Source organism: Strix aluco, chromosome 20 (genome assembly GCF_031877795.1).
Source record: "Strix aluco isolate bStrAlu1 chromosome 20, bStrAlu1.hap1, whole genome shotgun sequence".
NCBI lineage: Eukaryota > Metazoa > Chordata > Aves > Strigiformes > Strigidae > Strix > Strix aluco.
The window spans coordinates 6,112,003-6,131,462 of NC_133950.1; the positions used below are offsets into that span (position 1 = coordinate 6,112,003).

General features: G+C 45.7%; 1 protein-coding gene across 13 annotated transcripts in view; it reads left to right on the forward strand.

The window, feature by feature from the left end:
* The window catches only part of CACNA1B (calcium voltage-gated channel subunit alpha1 B), a 311,813-nt gene that overhangs the window by 134,411 nt on the left and 157,942 nt on the right, over positions 1-19,460 (forward strand). For all 13 annotated transcript variants that reach the window (XM_074846045.1, XM_074846033.1, XM_074846035.1 and 10 more), the window contains one exon: positions 3,699-3,802. In XM_074846045.1, the coding sequence (XP_074702146.1) occupies positions 3,699-3,802 (104 nt within the window). The remainder of the gene's footprint in view (positions 1-3,698; positions 3,803-19,460) is intronic.

The following is a 19,460-nucleotide window of genomic DNA, read 5'->3' on the forward strand; positions in this document are numbered from 1 at the left end:
GAGGGATGTCAGAGCGGGCAGGGCTTCGATGGCAGTGGTGGTGGGATGGAGCTGGTTGGAGCAGAGCAAGAAGCTCCAGCAACACAAGAAGCTCATCTCGGGGCAGCCAGGCACAAGGGCTCTGCCTCCCTGCACGCCCCGGGAACATGGGCCATGGCCAGGGCTGCAGAGAGGAAGATGAAAGGTAATATAAAAGCATTTCTGGTCTCTGCAGCACATTGCAAGCAGCAGTAGGCTGCTTTCAAGTCAATCGTTTCAAAACGTATCTTTAAATGAATTAATAATTAGACACAGCTGCCATCTTGTTAACATAATGAAGCAGTGGCCTAACGTGTCTCTGTGTCTGAGAGACAAAAGTGAGTGTTAATATTGGTCTTTCTATGGTGTTGGACAAGTCACAAAAGGCTTGGTTGTGGGAAGTATCTTGTGCTTTGCTGGAGTACACTCTGTTCTCTTTGGCTGTATTGGGAGCTCAGGGCATTAATCTCCCTGCATGACAGCAGCCTTTTAGCTTCTGCGTTTGTTATAGATGACAGTATTCACCCACCTATCTCTGTAGAGAGGTGGCTGTGCTGTCACGGCTTGGGGATGCTGGCAATGTGTTTGGTGCTGCATGAAAGGGAGGAGAGAGCCCCTAGGTGCTTAAAGCCAACCGTGCAGAGAGTCAACATATAAAGGTTGTCCTTTGGCATCCAGCTGTGACCTGGGCACTCCTGCTGAGCAGTGACATCAGGCTTCAGGGTGGATGATGAAGCAGAGTCACATGGAAGAGGCTAGAAGGATGCTGTTGGGGATTTAGGTTAGAATTTTAGCAAAAGAAAAAAAAAATATGAAGGAGGCACCAGCTGTGAATAGGCATGATGGGTGCATCTGTGGTACAAGTGCCAGGTCAGGGGGTGGAAGCAGCTTGGAGCTGAGCAGAGGTTAGACGGAGGGAGCCACAGCAGCCGGGCTTCTTGGGAAGAGCACTCCAGGGGCTGGACAGGTCGTATGGGCTTTAGATGCCAGACTCCACTGTGACTCTGAAAGTGTCCCTCAGACTTCCTGTGCTTCAGTTTCGCTCTGTGCAGCACCTTGCCTGTGGGAGTCTCGTGCTGTCAAGTTTAAGGGACATGAACTGTTCATGCTGGTGCCCAGGGCATTCCTGGAGCAAGGCTTCAGCTGGATGTGGCTCCTGTTCAGGGGGTGTTTGTGAAGAGCCCCTCAGCTGTTACTAACCGGTGGGTTCCCTGGGTCCTGAGCAGTGAAGGAGCCCTTCTGTAAGCCCTTACTGTATTTGAATGCATTTCTGGCACATCATGACAAGTATTTTGTTTCTCCTTCTTCCCTGTTGGGTTAGATTTGTGGTTAGGAGTAGCACTGACACTCAGCCAGGCATTACACCAGTGAAATGTTTTAGCTGGAACACAAAAATTGATTTGATCACTTGGCTCATCCTGCTTAATGAGCAAACCTAGAGCTGGGCCACAGCCCAAGCCCCAGTGGCTCTTCAGGCAGAGGGCTGTCTCCTCTGCTCAGCACAACCAGAGGTGCCTGCAGGACACTGGGAGCTTTCCCTGCAGGAGAGGAGTTTTGTATTCCTGGCAGCAAACAGATTTGATTCATTAAAGCATCTTACCATGGCAAAGCCGGTGCCATAAACTGTGATTGGGTTCAAGCATGCTTTGGAGTACTGGGAAAGATGCTGCATGTCTGTGAAGGCTCTACTTTCTCAGGAGAGCTTTTCTGTTGACCCTTTTGCCTGGTATTTTGCCCTCTAGTTTGTCCTGGATCTCTGTGTGCAAGGCAGAGCAAACAGAGCGAGTCCCTGCCCTGCCCTGAGCATAAGGTAGTCTAGCAAATGCTCAGAGGAGGGTGGTTAATTAGTCATATTTCAGCACATTTCATTTTTAAGGGCTTTGATCGTGGCATGGAATTGTGGATCTGTCGCCAAGTTTGGTCTTCAAATGAATAAATAAATGATAAACGATCATTTGGCAGCAGTGAACCTGCTGCACTCTCTTTGCGTGTTTATGTGGTTTCCCTTCTCCCATCTGTTCCCTTCCTCCAGCTCTTCTTTGTGGGTTGGATCTCCAGCCCCGCTTGCCTGGCTGACGGCAGTCCCCAGCCTTGCTGAATGGGAGATACACAACGAGAGGCTGGGCTCCACAGTTTTCCATGTCTTTTCTGCTCTCATTTTCCCAGCCTGTTTTCTCTTCAGATTCATTTGTCTATCACGCGCTGGTTTTGCCTTTAGCAGGGGTGGTTTGTGGCGAGGTTAGTTAGTCCCTGTTCCTCTCGGGTGAGTCACTGATCAACTGACACAGGTATTTCTGAAGATGTTTGCTATTTGGAGAAATGCTTGTCATGTGCTTGATCCAGAGCATGTTACTTGAGGAAGAATTCGTGCAGATATGCACCATATTAAAAAGATCTTGGAATGTATTTACTTGCATCAGTGCTATAAATGTTATTACCTGTAAAAAATGCTACGACATCGATCACCCACATCACACGTTGGTTTTGCCTGTTTATTGGGTGACTTCTACCTATGTAGAGACATTTTGAGGTAGCATCAAGTGCATGCATGGCTGAAACAATGCACATTTAAAGCACTTCTTTCTGTGAATCCTTCTGCAAGCAAAATCACACTTGCAAATATGATTGGGAATAGTGACCAAAAAGCACCACAGATAAGTAAAAGGTACCAATATCAGTTAGAATTCATGCATTTTTTGCAAGTTGGTGTTTGAGAGCGCAGAAACTGTGGCTTCTGCCAGCCTCTGCGGTTGGGCAGGTAGGTGAGCTCTGTGTTCATTTTATTCTTTACCTTCTGCAGGAGGAGGAGGAAGACAATATCTTTGGGTCTTTTCTTTTCGCTTCCCTTTTCCCCTCCCTTACACCCGGCATCAGATTCTCAAATTGCTGCATTCTTCACTCACAAGAGAAGAATTTGCGTTTCTCTAGGCACTTGGCTTCAGAAAATGGCCATGTGGCATTTTACTTTTCAGCAGTTCCTTAAAGAGCTCCCTTGTGGTTGATGAATGCAGAAACTTTGTCATAAACTAAACCACCCTTCCCTCCCCTTAATCTAGCCTGCTGCTTACTCAGGGAGCCTCAGACGGGTTTTGATGACAGAAGTAAGTGCTGAGTAAGCAGATGTGGAATTGCAATCACTCTGAAGATTCCTCGTTTTCTTGCAGACTTCTTGTCTTCTCCTGCTCTGTGTGCATGCACAGATTCTGGGCTCCGTGCCACGCTCTGCCCTAATTGCAGCGGAAGGCTGTGGTTCCCTCCCGTCCTTGTGTGTCTCAATTCAGATGTAAATATGACACTGATGCTCAGCACATGGGAAGTTAGAGTTGAGGTGGGGAGGGAGGAGGGAGGTGTAGAAAGCCTGCACAGACCCAGGTCACTTAAAAGCATGTTTTGGCCCTGCAGCAGGGTCAGCCAGGAGCTGTGGAATTAGATGAAGCATCTCAGCGGAGCTGACAACAAACCGTGGTGTGGACAGTGGGACAATGAGCTTGACTCATCAGTTCTTTTGCTGGCATTTCAACTGGTGAACATAACAGAACTAACCCCTATGTCAGTGGGGCACAAACCCATGGAAATCTGAGGGGAATCTCCCCTGCCCTCTGCCCTGCAGTTCCTCTCTGGTATTTTGTTTCTGAGGTGACTTACTGTTTGTTTTTCTCTCTCCCTTTTTCTGTTTCCAGACAAATGATGCTGCAGGAAATACCTGGAACTGGCTTTACTTCATCCCTCTCATCATCATTGGCTCTTTCTTCATGCTCAACTTGGTGCTGGGCGTCTTATCAGGGTAAGACACTAATGACTTGTTAGTCTTCACCTGGATATGAAAACAGAAGACATGTTGGTTTTAGCACTGTGGGATAATGTAGCTGAAAAAGAGAAGATGGGGTGATACATCACACTGTACGTTGTTCTCCTTTACACATTTCCTACCCTCTCCTTTCCTTGCAGTGGGGTATTCCTGTAAGACTATAGAGCCATAGAATGGGGGATAGGCTTGTGAAAAATGATTAATTGAGGTGGTTCTGAATCCAGACCCAAGAGTTAAGTGAGCTCCCTGTAATTATACTGACCTGGCCCTGTGCAGCCAACACTTATTCCTGCATCATCTTGAAAACCCATCAGGAACCCACTGATGCTGGTATAAATACTTCAGTGCTGGAGCTGGACATCAAAGTGTTCACAATGCATTGGGTGTGACTGTGCAGCATGGAGAAAGGGGAAGCTCAAACACAAAGCAATTAAAAGATCTCAGGTTTTCGTTCTGTTGTTTGGGGTGGGTTTTTTTGGTGGTGGTGGTTCTGTGTTTTGTGGTTTTTTTTTTTGTTTTTTTTTTTTTTAAATCTCTAGCTGTTTAAACCAATGTCTGGACATTGGGGACACACTGGTCTTTTGATGTTCAAACCCTGGGGGTCAGCCAAGGATTCGGTGTTTGTTGCATGTGAGTTTTGGGTTCGGACCATTGTAGAGATCAAGATGCCAAGTTTGAAGCCTGACTGGAACGTCCCCAGTGTCTGTGGAAATCTGATGTGGAATTAACAACCTGACTCATCTTAATGGTTTGCAAGCTCTTAGACTTTGGCACCTCATTTTGCACACAGTTTCTTCTTAGCCCATCCAGGTGATCTAGATTACATAGATCTACAAAGATCTAGGTTTATTTCTGGCTCTTGGCAGCACAGGAAAAGAGAAAAGAGTTAACACTGCTGCGTGGTAAAAGCCCGTCAGTGCTGCACCTTTTTTCTTTTTCTTTAAGTTACTGGAGAAAGAAAAATCTTTTCCAAAGAACAGATTTGTACTCATTTTTTTTTTATTTTGTTAAGGATCCTTGTCCTCAAAGCACATGCTGGGGGCAGGAGCAGGGAGGCAGCAGTACAGTTTTGTTTGAGGACTGGGAGACGTGCTGTTACAAGAGAGGGTCATGGGGAAGGATGTCCTGTGCTTTGCTGTTCCTTCAGTCCAGGAATAATGGTCATGATCAATAACCGATCAGAGCCATTTGTTGGACATCCTGTTGTATCAGAGGCTTTGTAAAGGAGACCTTCGTGACCATACGTGTCTGATGTATGATTTAAAGTGAGCACCAGAGCCAGGGCTGAGTGCAGTTCATTAGGTAGCTCATCTTCCTCGTTCCACAGTGGGGTCAACCCATGTTTGCTGCAATGACACTTGTGATTTAAAACAAAACTCAGAAGCCTGCAGGGTCCTGTTCCTTTGTGCTGGATTCAAAAGACTGAGACCTCTGTCTGGCTCTCCTGAAAGCCTCTCATTGCTTGGTCCAAAATATGAATATTATATAAATGTGTATCTTCTATTAAAAATGCAGCTCTGTGTATCAGGCTTCCCTTTGTTCGTGGTAAGGAAGATAATATCATCTTCACAGAGGGAAGCTTTTAAATTCTATTTTGCATAGTGGTTTGACGTCCTTGGTTGGAAAAATTCCTGGGGAGAGGCTGAAGAGAATAAACATCATAGCACAGGTGTTGACCACACTGCTCAGCAGGCTGCTGGTGGGCTTGCAGCTATTGAGCAATGAAGGAAACTGAGTATATCTGAATGGGGACTGGTGATGAGGAGGCACCAGAAAGATGGAAAGACTCTCTGAAGGCAAAGACTGTTGTCATTATATTCTCTAGCCAAAAGCCCCAGAGAGCACCGTATTAAGAAATAAAGAAATTTCTGCTGGAGGTTATTCTTTGCATGGGTTTCTGCATGGAGAAAGGATCATTGGCAAATGCATGTTGACTTTCATAGGGTACCATTTCACTCCAGTACATTGTGCCATCCATGTCCCAGTGACAGTGTCAGCTAGCAGCTCCTGCAATGGAGATTCTTGGCAATATCCCACATTCCTGTTTCAATAAAATGAAGTTGATTTAGGGTTAGGAGTTCTACAAATAGCTCATGATCAGGGTTAACTCAGCAATCACTCACCTGCTTCTTATTTTCATAATCTGTGCACCTTTAGTATTATCCTTTCTGTATCCTGGGGGCGATGCAGTACTCTGCTCCCCTTTTTCACATGTTACAGAGAGGAAACAGTGGGGTAGAAAGAGAGGATGTAAAGTCCCCAGGAAACAATTGCAAAACTGAGGTTAGGTCACTGATTTCCTAGGCTTGTGTGTGATCTTCATTACTGTCCTCTTTCACAAAAATCCTGTTGATCAGGTTGTATTTTATTTTCCAATACTTTGCCACATACCGTCATCAGCATTCAGGGGCTAAGCTTCAGCATGCCAATGTCTGTACCTTGGAAAGCCACAGAAAAAGCATTTACCTGAGTATTTTTCATTGCTGTTAATTTTGAGCTATTTCCTCTCATGTATTTGTGTTCCTTAGCGGGCAATAAGGAAGCTACAGATTTCTGAAGTAGGTATGCAGACGCTATCACAGATTATGGCAATATAAATAATCTGAAATGACAACAAGTTATTGAGCTTCCTGCTGACACTAGATTATATAGTTTTGCCATAAATCTTAATGGAATTTCCTGCCTTTCTGTAGTTATTTGAGAACCCATGTCAACATTGGGCAGATACCTAATATCATAGAATACCAGGTTGGAAGGGACCTCAGGGATCATCTGATCCAACCTTTCTGGCAAAAGCACGGTCTAGGCAAGATGGCCCAGCACCCTGTCCAGCTGAATCTTCAAAGTGTCCAATGTTGGGGAATCCACCACTTCCCTGGGGAGATTATTCCAGTGGCTGATTGTTCTCATTGTGAGAAATTTTCCTCTTGTGTCCAATAGGAATTTCCCTAGGAGTAACTTGCAGCTGTTATCCCTCATCTTTTCCAAGTGACTCCTTGTAAACAGGGGATCTCCATCTTCTTTGTAGACACCCTTTAAATACTGGAACAGGTGATAAGGTCTACCCTAAGCCTTCTCTTCTTCCAGGCTGAACAAACCCAATTCTCTCAGCCTTTCCTATATGGCAGGCTTCCCAGTTTGTTGATCATCTTTGTGGCCCTCCTCTGGACCCTCTGCAGCCTGTCCACATCTCCTTTGTATAGTGGGGACCAAACCTGAACACAGTATTCCAGGTGTGGCCTGAGATGCGCTGAGCAGAGAGGGATACTGACTTCTTTATCTCTGCTGGTGATGCCCTTGTTGATGCAGCCCAGCACCCTGTTGGTTTTCTTTGCCGCTGCAGCTCACTGGTCACTCATGTTGAGCTTGTTGTCCACCAGGACCCCCAGGTCCTTTTCCACAGAGCTGCTCCCCAGGCAGGTAGATCCCAGTCTGTGCTGCACTCCTGGATTATGTTTTCCCAGGTGCAAGACCTTCCACTTGTCCTTGTTGAGCTTCATAAGGTTCTTGTTAGCCCACTCTTCCAGCCTATCCAGGTCTTCCTGCAGGGTGGCTCTACCTTCCGAGTTGTTCACTTCCCCACTCAGTTTGGTATTGTCAACAAACTTCATCAGGGTACACTTGGTCCCATCACCCAGATCACTTATGAAGATATTAAACAGCGCTGGGCTCAATATTAATCCCCCGGGAACCCCACTTGTGACAGGTTGCCAGTTTGAAAAAGAGCTATTTCCCTCCATCCTCTGGGTGCAGCCTGTCAGCCAGTTCCCTACCCACTGCACAGACACTTGTCTAGGCCATAACATATCAGTTTCTCTAGGAGGAGGCTGTGGGGAACTGTGTCTACCTGGATTTCACCAAGGCTTTTGATGATGTCCACTGCTCATCCCACATCAGCCTGAGCAGGTTACCTTGTCGTTGAAGGTGATCAGGTTTGTCAAGCACAATTTGCCCTTGGTGAATCCACGGTGACTTTTCCCAATCGTGTGCTTCATTTGGCTTGTGATAGCCCCCAGAAAGATTCATTCCATAACTTTCCCAGGGATTGAAGTAAGTCTGATGGGCCTATAATTTCCTGGATCCTCCTTTAAGCCCTTTCTGCAGATGGGGGTGACATTAGAGTGGGCTTAGCTCCTGCATTTATCTGTTTGAGCAGTGTAGATAGATTGACCCAGTTAGGATCCCAAGTCTCATCTGTTAGTAAAATTTGCATTGCAAATGCTACAGAAGAGATGATACCTGTTTTAAAATAAAGAGCAAACAACCTTTCCCCTCTGCTGATTCTTCTGGAATTATAATAAAAGCAAAGACAGGGAAGTGACAGAGAGACATGGAAATCTGTTAAGTGTTGGTAAAAACTTGGTATAAAAATAACCCACAATCGTAGGCCACAGTTGATATGACAAAAACCTCTGAGTACCTGGCTAAAGATGTAATTAAAAGCATATTGACTCCATAATTCAGATTAAATGAGACTCTGCCTGCTGTACAGTGTGTCCTTCTCATGCGTGCTGATCAAAGCACTGCCAGTGCTCTTGTAATTGGTTAATATTTAAAACACCTCCCCAAAAGGTGCGCTCTGCCTTCTGTTCCTTTCCCCTCCCTGATGCAAGCACTGGGGGCCAGACTGCCAGCAGAGCTCGACTCTGTGCCACCAAATATCCAGATTTCCCCAATGATCCTAGGTCACAGGGTGTGGACTGTTGCAAACATCTGATTTCTTGTGGTGCAATAGGGACGTTGGGCTCTCCTATGTCTTTAACAAGATGCATGTTGCAGTGGATGCTGTGCTGTACCTGCTCACCACAGTGCTTAAAGGTGGATCTCTCGACTGGGGAAATTGGTAGCAGCTCTCCCTTGCTAGGTCGCACATCACAAGCAGAGACGGACTGTGCTGTTCTCTAGCTGTGAATATGGTAGGATTTAGAGTTTTCCTGGAGTACTACAGTGGTCGTAGGTACACAAGTGAACTGCAATTGAAACAGCTCCTAGAATCCAGAAACTGCCTTTGCTTGTTTACAGAAGATACGGGGCTTTCCAGCAGGAACACAGCATCCCATTTGTTGTGGAGTAGTAGTAATGTGGGTTTGTGTCCCTTGTTGGGGATTTTCCTCTCTTCCTCACTATGTATTCCCCCTGCTTTTGGTTTTCCCTCTCTGATGCTTGATCCCTTCATGAGCTGATAAAACTCAACAGCCCTGCAGAAACCAATAGAGCAGAAAAACACAGATTATTTTCTTCTAGAGGAGCTTTTATTGAGTGCCATAGCTTATTCAAGAGAAGATCAGGACTGTGTAGGGCCAGGAGAGTAGAAGTGGGAGGAGAGATTTCTGCCCCCCTTGGTAGCACTCAGGCATTCAGTAGGCTCATTCACTTCTGCACATGAACTGTAGAGGTCTGCTCACTTGTTCAGGATAGGCAGATGCAAGCTGTGTTCTGTCCACCCATGTGCTGGAAACATGTTGGGGTGACTGCCCAAGCCTGATACCTACCCAATCACAGACACAAAAATGGAAAAGAGAAATGTAAAAAAAAAATTTTAAAAAAAGGGGATCAGACACCTGGTTGAAGTTCTGTTGAACCATCCATCCACCCAAAGGATGAACCAGGTTTTGTTCATACTAGAGACCTGCTCTTGACTTTATTTCTCTGTTTTAACCATGACAAGCCATTCTAGCCATGCTAACCTTGTTTCAGGAAGCTGGGCCACCTTGGTTCCCAGAAACTGGGGTAGCGTTTTGTAAGGTTTCCAGTGCAGAGTGGAACAACAGCAGTAGTGAAAATATATAGGAATATGTATCCATAATATATTTCTCTTAATACATCTTTTTACTTTGACTGTGGTGGGTGGTTATTCTTACTTATTGGATTATTTGTAAGACCTTTGTGATTTAGGCAGCAATAAAGGCATCCATCACAGGGAATACAACCTTTCCATAGAAAAAGAGATTGGTTGCATCGATGGCACCATGAGAATGTTCAGGCTCCAAGTCATTCCAAGAAGGGTTGACCCCAGATGCCTCTCAGTTTTCCGTAAACACAGGGTTGCTTGCTGCTTGGGATGTCATGGGATTTGGCTTCAGTTCTGACCAGAAAATGTCCTATGATGATCCTAATAGTTTTTTTTTATTGAACTTTGCCCATGGTTCTGCAGTTTACAGTAAGGAAGGAAAAAGTACCCTCCATTGAACTGAGAAGTCCTGACCAACGCTCATTATTTTTCTGATGTTGAACTGGTTAGCATGACAGATCAACACCGCCTCTGTTTTTAACAGGGTCCCAGCAGTCTTTTCCTCTCATTTTGAGGCCTGCACCTGCTGAATAAAAGACGGTTTTTTTCCTAGTCTGTTAGGTGGTTTAAATGTGTCATCTTGGTTTGTGAGTTCTTACGCTAAGGAAGTGAAAGACCCTACAGGAGTAGCTGGGATTTTCCTCATTATTTGTAGCTTGGAATACATCCTAAAGTGAAACCAAGCTTTGACAGACACTTTCTGATCTTTTGTTTGGTCATTGGGGTGTTACTAAAAGGCAAAACTAGTGCCAGTTCCTGCCTTTTCCCCCAGAAACATTTTTAGTCTCAAGCTTTCAGCATTTCTGCTTGTTTTTCACTGTTCTTGCTGTTCTTCTTCCAACTCGATAACAGAGAAGTGAGAATGAATACAGCCTACTGTTCATTTTTAGGAGTGGAAAATCCCTGTGCTTGATTTCGGTTTTGCTTCTGCTTTTCTTTTCTGACCCAACCACTGGTCTTTCTGAAACGTGCGACACGAGCTTTTGAGCAGCAGCTTCTGGAGTGGGTATGGGCAGGAGGTGGCCGGGGAAGGGTCTCACGGGGCATGTTTGTGCTCCAGTGGCACCATTGCTACTTATGTCCAGGTGAAATGGTTCCATGTAGACTTGTAGCATGGGGAGATTAAATCGACTCTTTTTAGGACAAGAGGGAATGGCCTCAAGCTGTGCCAGGGCAGGGTCAGACTGGCTCTTAGGAAGGATTTCTTTGCAGAAGGGGTTGTTGGGCGTTGGAATGGGCTGCCCAGGGCAGGGTGGGAGTCCCCATCCCTGGAGGGGTTGAAGAGTCGGGTTGACCCAGCGCTGAGGGATCTCGTGGAGTTGGGAACAGTCAGGGTGAGGTTCATGGTTGGACTGGAGGGTCTTCAAGGGCTTTTCCAACTGAGATGATTCTGTGATTCTGGTTTCTTGCTAGCAGGCTGCAGCCGTCTGCCATCCTGTTCTGGCACTTGTTGCCACCAAGAGATGGGCACATATCTCCATGTACACCTTACCTTCCTGGTGTTTCTTCCCTTAGCAGTGATTTCCAGTGCTGTTTTTCTCATCCTGCTGCTGTTTTCCTCCCAGCCCTCAGCCTCCTCTCAGCCCAGCCAGCAGCTTTCTTCCATGGGCTGGTGGGATTATGGCGTTTTCTACTGCTTGCGTGTTGAGTTGGGTATTAATTTTGCCTGGTAATGAGCTGAATGATTCTGTACAATACATTTGTGACTCTTTTGATGCTTTGGATTACGCAGTGCAAAGAGGATAAACATTATCATGGGATGCTGTGATGAAGATGATTTAACTTATTTCAAGGCTAAATGCTTTTTGGCACTGTTTCACGCAGCAGTGGGAGTGGTGAGGGTGGCGAGACAGCGGGCGTGCTGGCCAGAGAGGGCAGCGCACTGTGAATGATGCATTTGAATACAGAGAGTCTGTGTCTCTCGAGGGTGAGAAATGCTGCTTGTCACGTCCTCAAATATTTATGGTGAAGCCTGAGGTATTTCCAGACCAGCCAGTAAAGAGTAATGATCTTTCCTGAGGTTTACTCATCTGGCTGCAAGTGTGGAGAGGCACTGCAGTGGCCAGTTTGTATCTTCCCTGCTTAAGTATTTCCATAACACGCTCCAGACCTGCCCTGTCCTGAGATGTGCAACACCTGCCTCTCGTTATATGAGACCACCTGGTGTAAGAACTGCAGGGAGACATTTTGAATGGATACAGCATCTTTGTGACAGCAGGAGCCTGGCAAGGGATGCAGCTACAGACTGTGCTGGCACCTTGCAGGCGAACAAGGGTCAGGGTAAACGGCGCTTTAATTCTTCACTGCTGCACCCTGTTTTGAGCAGTCTGCAGCATGGAGTGATGCTCTCTGGGCACAGTCCTGTTAAACACTCTCCCTGTCCTGTGCCCCAGTCTCCCCAGGGGATTTCTGCTTCTGACTGTTGTACCTTGGGTCACTGAGGCTTCTGTGCTGTTAGAGCAGCTTCCTGGGAGGAAGCACAGCCCCATCCACACGTCACTGAACCCGCTCTGTGACTTGCTCTGCTGAGTTTCATGACATGTTTTCCCGTCCTGAGGATTTTTGCCAGATTGAGATCATAAAACTTCAGCCTGCAAGACATGCAGAGGCTGGAGAAGAATCAGGCTGATTAATCTGTCATAATGGCAAAGCGTTCTTCTGTCCTCCTTCTCCCTCATTACAGAAACAATCATTCATTTTCCCTGCAAATTTTTTCCAATTTCACTGTTACCTGCTGTGATCTGACTTCGGCTGGTGTTAATTATTTGCAGCAGAAGAGCTGCATCATAAAAAGATAAGAGATTCTGCTTGCTTTCTCATTGCTTTTAGTCTTTCCCCAGCCTGTGCTTGACAAAGGAGGGGAAAGATGGGTCAAATTTTTTTTTTTTTTATTTCCTGTTGTTTCTTGCTCATCACCTTTTTTAACAAAGCCATCATTGCAAACAAGAAATGTGGGAGAAGCACATGTATTTCTTGCAGAACTGGGCAGGGAGCAATGACTTTCCATGTAAGCTTCATTTCACCAAACTAAATGACCTATTGAATGTTGATCCTTTACCCGTTTTGTATTTTTTGTATTAAGAGAGATGAACTACCTTTATTTGCCCTTCTGTTAAGCCACAATGGAAATTAAAGCCTGTAGTATAAGAATGATATATAGGAGACCTAAATTTGAATTTCCTGGGGCCTCTGCTTTGACTCTGGGGTGGAGACTTGATGAACAGAGCCAGAAGTTCATCCAGAAATTGCAGTAGGCTGATACTATGAGATAAATGGTGCTTTTTAATTCCTTTTTCTCTCTTTGTTGTTGCCTCCTTCGAGCCAGGTCTGCCCAGCTGTGGCACTTGCAGCATTTCAAATTGGATAAGGTGGAATCAAAGCGAAATCAGCACAAACTGAATGTAAAAACAAAAGGAAGGAAGATGCATTGAAGGCTTCACCTCTGTGCTGTTCCTCTTCTCTTTCTCGAAATACAAGATGTATCCATATCTGGCTTGCATTTGAAGCATCTTCCTGCTCTGTTCAGTGATAAAAGTGACTGTGAAGCCTGGCTCAGTGCTGAGAGATCAATCTCTCAGTGATACTTTCATCCTTTATCAGCTGGTTGAGGAGAGCTATATTTTCTCCCTCTTTAGAGCAATGAGAAGGAAGCAGAAGCAGCTCTAGCTGTGCAGGATTGATTGAACCAGTCCTTACTCCGAAGCAGTGGATATTAGGATGGCTTAAGCAGCGCAGCCAGCTGGGTCTGGATATTTGAGCTCAGTCTGGGAGAGATGGACATGCCTCCTCAGACCATGCCCAGGGTGATCTTGGCCGGTTGTAGCTCCAAGTGAGGTAGAAACATATAACACTGTGTGTCTTTGGAATTTTGTGCAGCTGATGGGACAACCTGGAGTGGGTGATGAGCCACAGAGCTTTGTCATCTTCAGCACTAAGAAATCTCAGTCTTCCTCTGGGCTTGCTTTGTTTAATAACAAGGTTCAAAGCTCTGACTTCTCAGCAAACCCCCTTTATGGGCAGGAAAACAATATCTTAGAGGTACCAAATGTTATCAGCACAAAGAAATTCTTACTTATGGTTTTCCAGGTGAATCAGTTGCTTGGTTTCATCTTGTTCCAGCACTTTCCAGTGTGATTTCTCTGTGCTTTCTTACACCTCCCTCAGATTTTCATTTTGCCTAAATGAGGTGCATTTCCATGATTTTTCTTCTTGTTCCAGATGGGCCTTCTAAGCAATATGCTTTGCCTATGTTCAATGATGACCTGGGCCTGATTTTTAGAGGTATTTACAATCAGTGCTTTAGCAATACTCTACGTGCATTTCTATTCATGTTTTCAAATCAGTAAGCCAAAGGCATTGAATTATTTTTAGTTTTGCCTGCAGGTTTCTCTGCACTTGAGAATTTTTTCTGTGAATGAGAATAACCATACCTTGGCTCATCCTGAAGTCTTCCTGGGGCTTACTGTGGTAAAGATATCTGATGCTACGGTAAAGAAACTGATGTCCTTGCTGATCTCCTCTCATTTTGTTTGTAGCCTTTCTGGGGGCAAGGTGCTGGCTATGGACGCAGCTGAGCCATGTCCTCTTGTGTTTGTGTCTTTTCAGCTATGGGCTATGACACCTCGTGTCCAGGCAGCTGGAAATTGCACTGCTTGTCTATTTACTCCTGGATTTATTTCATTTTTTTCTTTCTTAAGCCAAATTTGATTCTACTTGCTATATATATATCTAACTCACCAGCATCCACTCAGTTTAGGGCACTGAAGGGAATGATGCTCTCTCTCCTCTCCCGATTCCCTTCACCTCCCACCTTGCCTCCTGTGAATAATTCAGCCTCTGCTGTAGCTGCCTTTCCTTCTCTCCTAGAGCAACTTTTGTGAGGAACACCAAAGGTTGGTGCCTTTGAGGTGGTTGGCCTGCAGGGTGTCATCCCTGCAGGGTTGCTGTTCTCCTGCTGCTGCCTCCCTGGCAGCCCCTTTCAGGCTCTTGGAGCCGTGTTGTGGGCTGAGGTGGGTCCTTTAATGTCTAAGAGAGTTCAAAGAGTCACTGGTGCTGCTGTTGATGATGGTTCCCTAGTGACAGTGCGCTGTGCTGAAGCAAAATGCTTCAGGAATTGAGGGAAGATGGTGTCTCTTGTCCCTGCTCAGATCCTGAGCTTTGCCGTTGTGCTTCAGATACCCCCTTTCTATTGGGTGTCCTTCTTGCCTCCCTCTGCACTGCCCTGAGTCACCACAGCACCCACAGGAGGGGTGAGGGTGCTCCGCAGGCCCCCAGGCCCTTCTGCGCCTGCATCCAGGCCACTGAGCATCTGCTTTTCTCTTTCCACTCCCCACTGTTCATCTTGCTCCTGATCACTCTCCATGGGCTCTCTCTGCTAGGACTCCTGCACTGCCTCTGTCTCAAAGAAGAGGTTTGCAGAAGGTAAAATAAATGTTTTGCACAGTCAAGGCTTTGTGTCCTTAAACAGTTGGTGTCCTTAAACAGTTGGTGTCCTATAAACAGTTACAGTCATAAAGGTGTTGGGCTTTTTTGTTGCACCCAGCAGACGCTTCCCCTTATAAAGGATTTACTGTTCTCCAGGAAGACAGAGATATGAACCTGCAGAACAAATTCTTTCCCTGGAGCAAGAATCTCCTTTTCTATAAACATGTGGATGCTGATGTGGTTAGTGAATGAAATGTTAGGAGTATTAACTGGATCAGACCCTGGTGAAGCGAGCCACAAGGGGTTTTTGCAGGACTGTGTGTATGAGGTAGCAAACTCAATCACACAAGTATTGCAGGACTTACAGAACAGCAGGAGCGCAAGGAGGGTTGGCTCGGCAGGAATCTGCCTACCGCACCATTGTAACTGGCTTCACTCAAGCAGTCAGGATTTGGTTGGATTAGGACAAGGTGGCAAACTCCAACATCACAAACAGATTTGAGAGGGAAAGGAAAAATTAACTGAAAGCTCTTTCTCTGTTTCCTTCTTACGGTTAATTAGCCAAAATAAATGGCAGGAAGTGGACTTCCACCCTTAAAATGTAATTGTTTTGCTTGCATGTGGATGCTCCCAGGATGCTGGGAGGCTTGGAGGTGTGTGCAGTCCCTGTGTTGAGAATTTACTCTAAGGCACTCTGGAGGATCTCGTCAGTGATGTACAGCCTCTGAGCAAGTTGTTGCAGCCTGCCAAGACCATAAGAGATTGGGTTTACTGAAAAATGCACATAGTATTGCGTTCATCTTTACCTCTCTTATCATCCAGCATGTTCATATGTCTGCTGTGCTACAAGTGCATGTTCTTATCTCTGCAGTCCCTTTGCAACCTCTTATGGAAATTCCTACCTCAGCATTGCTCTTGCTGAAAGCTTACTGAAAGTTGGGTGGGTAATTGGCACCAAGTTTCTTTTGAGGTTCCTTCCTTGCTGATTGTAAAAGGGGTGAACTGAAACAGAGAGGAATTTTTAACGCTTCACCTCGCCTCATCCAGGCAGCCCCTGAGTAGCACAACATGCATAATTTTGTAACACTGCTACTCCTCCAGCACGTATTTCCTGCAGTGATGCTCCTCAACTTGCATGTCAGGCAGCCAGAGGAGTTGCTGTTCTCCATCTTCTACCTCCAGCCTGTCCCTCCCGGCTCCTGAGTGACGTGGGCTGCTTAACAGGCTGCTGACAAGTATCAAATTTGTTCTTGGGCACTGCTCCACGTTCAAGCAACAAAGCTTGCAAATTAAGCCTCCTGTCTTGGCCAATTTTGTTTCTCCACCTGGAGAATTTGTTTTGGCCTGTGAGTAACTCAGTCAAACATCTGCAATCCTGGCTGGTTCCTTCGCCAGCAGCTCTCCCACTTGAATTATCTGGCTCCCCTCCATTCTTGAGGGCTGCATTTCTCCAGGCAGGACTAAGTCCCGAGATGTCACGTGCCATCCAGGCTCAACTTTATTCCTTGCTTTGACGTACTTGGACTGGAAATGAAGCCAATCCTAAAACAGATTGTTTATTTCTGTTTTAGACTTAAAATTCTGAAAGTTCTTTACAGCTGCTTTCCAGGAGTCCCCGGTGGAGTCTTTCTGAGATCTGTGCTTCTTTCTGCTCCCTCTGAACAGTGCTTTGGATTCAATAGATGAAGGCTGTTCTCCCATTTAAGATCTGAGATTCCATGAGATCATGTGTAGCTCAGTGGTATTATTCTGAATGAGGAGCTAATTACCTATGTTGTTATTACCAGTCGCTAATCATCAGCACTATTAGTGGTAGCAATGACAGTAATGCTATATCATCTCTCTCTGCCTCTTTTCTGTGAGTGGGAAGTGTTTCTGTCTGCTTTCTAAGCGGAAAACCTGAATTGCAGAGGTTTAATGGTGTGATTAGTCTTGCAGCAGGCCTGCTGTCGCTGGCCCTGGGAGTGTGCCATGAAACCCAAGAGCAGGAGGAGCATTACATGATGCAACAACTCAGGTCTCTGCTGTCATATAGGAAAGTTAATCAGAGACTCAAGGGATGAAGATTGTGGTTTGTTTATTTTTTTCCTTTTTGGTTGCTGTGACAGTATTTTTAATTTAAGACCAGCATGGATGAAGTGCTTGTAAGAATTTCATTGTTCTATAATCTTTTACTGACCTTGGTGATTACTCATAAGTTGACCTTGTCTCTTCTGTGGCTGGGGAGGGGCTCTTGAACTTCCCTGAAGTGGCTATTCTAGTGCATATTTACAATGAGATTTATTTAATTTGTCCACCCACCAAGGTGATAAGCAACAATCATCCATTTTCCTGGTGACTTTAAGCACTGACCACTCTTGAGAAGAAAAATGTGACACATTGAGCTTTACTGGATGGCATGTGGTTTCCATGATGAATGCCCTTTCTTTGATTTCTGTTTGTTCCTGCTGTCTCTATAGAATCAGTTATTCACAACTGTCATGTTGTAACTAAAATGCATCGTAGACATCTAAGCAGGTAGAGCTCGGCTTCCTCCAAAGCAGTGTCTCCTGTTGCTGTGCTGTGTGTAGGAGTACCAACCTTCCCACTTTCCTCCTCTTAATGCCTGTCTGGACAGTGCTGAAAGATGAATACTTTGGAGGGCTATTGGAGCACACGTGCTGGTTGATGAGAGCCAAGGATGAGAGTGGGTGAACATTATTACTCATTCCAGAATGGCGAAAGTGTGGAGGACCAGCTATGAAGAAAATCCTGGAGGTAAAGCTGGGAAGGAGGCAGCATATTTTCTGCTCAGGTTTCCTTTCTGGTGGTTTGGGAGATTTTTGCAAGTCAGTGGCATAAATAACAATTATGCTGAATAAAAGAGGAAACTTATTTACTGCTACCAAACATTCCCATGGGACTTTCTGTGTTTTCATTTAGAACTGGCAGGAAAATTTCAGCTGAAATATTTTTAGATGAAATATGGAATTTTGATATACATTTTCCTCCCTTTTCTTTGAATATAATCTGAAATTCTGTTTAGAAGCTCTCAAACAGAAATTCTGTGAGTTTTCCAGTTGCTGCAAATGGGGAATATTTCAGTTCCTGAATGGTGATGAATGTAGTGGAAGGGACACACATACTTTTATTAATACATTTCATAGAGAAAAGCACAGCCTTCTGACAACTTCTAGCTTCATCAAACCTCTCTCCTGGAGATAGGAGAAAGAGCGAGTGATGCATTAGTTTGCCAGGAAGACCATACGTCAAGACCTTCCAGTCTTCAACCTGGATGATTTTGTTGCAGCTCTGTAGCACTCAGAAGGCATCTGATGAGACCCAAGGTACTGTCTTCTCCTGGAAGTTGCCTTCCCAGTGTCTGCGGCAGTGCCAAACCTGCCAGCTCCAGGGGACCAGAGGGTGCAGGTGGCTTTAACCTCAGCAACATTCCTCACTGGTGTCTTGTGAAAAGCATACATGGCTGTACAGAAACTAATGAAGGTTTGCAACTTAATGCAGTTTCTTCCTCATTTTCTTACATGCTTAAAGTTGAGATTAAAGAGACAAGTCCTAGGTAGCTTCTACTTTCCTTAGGCCAGATAGGAGCTGGCAGAGGATGAAAGGCTTTGCAAGGAAAGCTCTCCCTTGCCTGCCCCTGAGAGGCGAGGGAGCGGTGCTCATCCACAGCTCATCTGCCCTTCCTGCCCACTGCAGTCCTTTGTGGAACTCCCCACTGGGTGTTGCCTCCTGCTCCCCTCTGGCACAGCCCAGCTCTGGGAAATTTGCGGTGACACGAGCCTGTAACACAGGAAATGTGGCCCCTCCACGTCTGACAATTTAAATGCATGTTGTCACCTTGTGCTGTCTGATCTCATTCCTCCCGCTCCAGAGAGAAATCAAAACTGAGAGAAGGTCTGTGGCCCCAACCAACAGGCAATGAACCAGAAATGAGAACATTAGAAAAGAAGAGGGAGAAAATCGGCAATCCAGCTGACACGTGCAGGATCCCGAATCACCCTGCAGACATGTGCTGAATTGCAAGGACTAGTCGGTTCAGAGTGATGTTTCAGCTTCCTCTCCTTCAAGGATGGGGTCACGGGCTGTGCTGTCAGGTGGGGGACAGGAAAGGGGAATCAGGAGACTGGGATGCAGTGCCAAAATCAAGATAACGGCTCAGTTGATGGCAGCTCTCACATCAGTGGCCGGTACCGGTGTGTGTTGCAGTGCTGAGCCAAGTCCTCCCTGCAGTCCCTTCTCCACAGGTCAGACAGTCCTGCCAAATGAAGCAAGAGTGTCAGCTTTGAAGGGTAAAGTGTAGGCTGTGAATATAAAATCAGCCTCTGACTTTTGCAGCTCCTTTTCCCCCTATTTTATGCCTTCCTCCCATCTCCTGCTCCTTGCTGGCTTTTGAGGAGCATGTGTGGGTGATGAACAGGT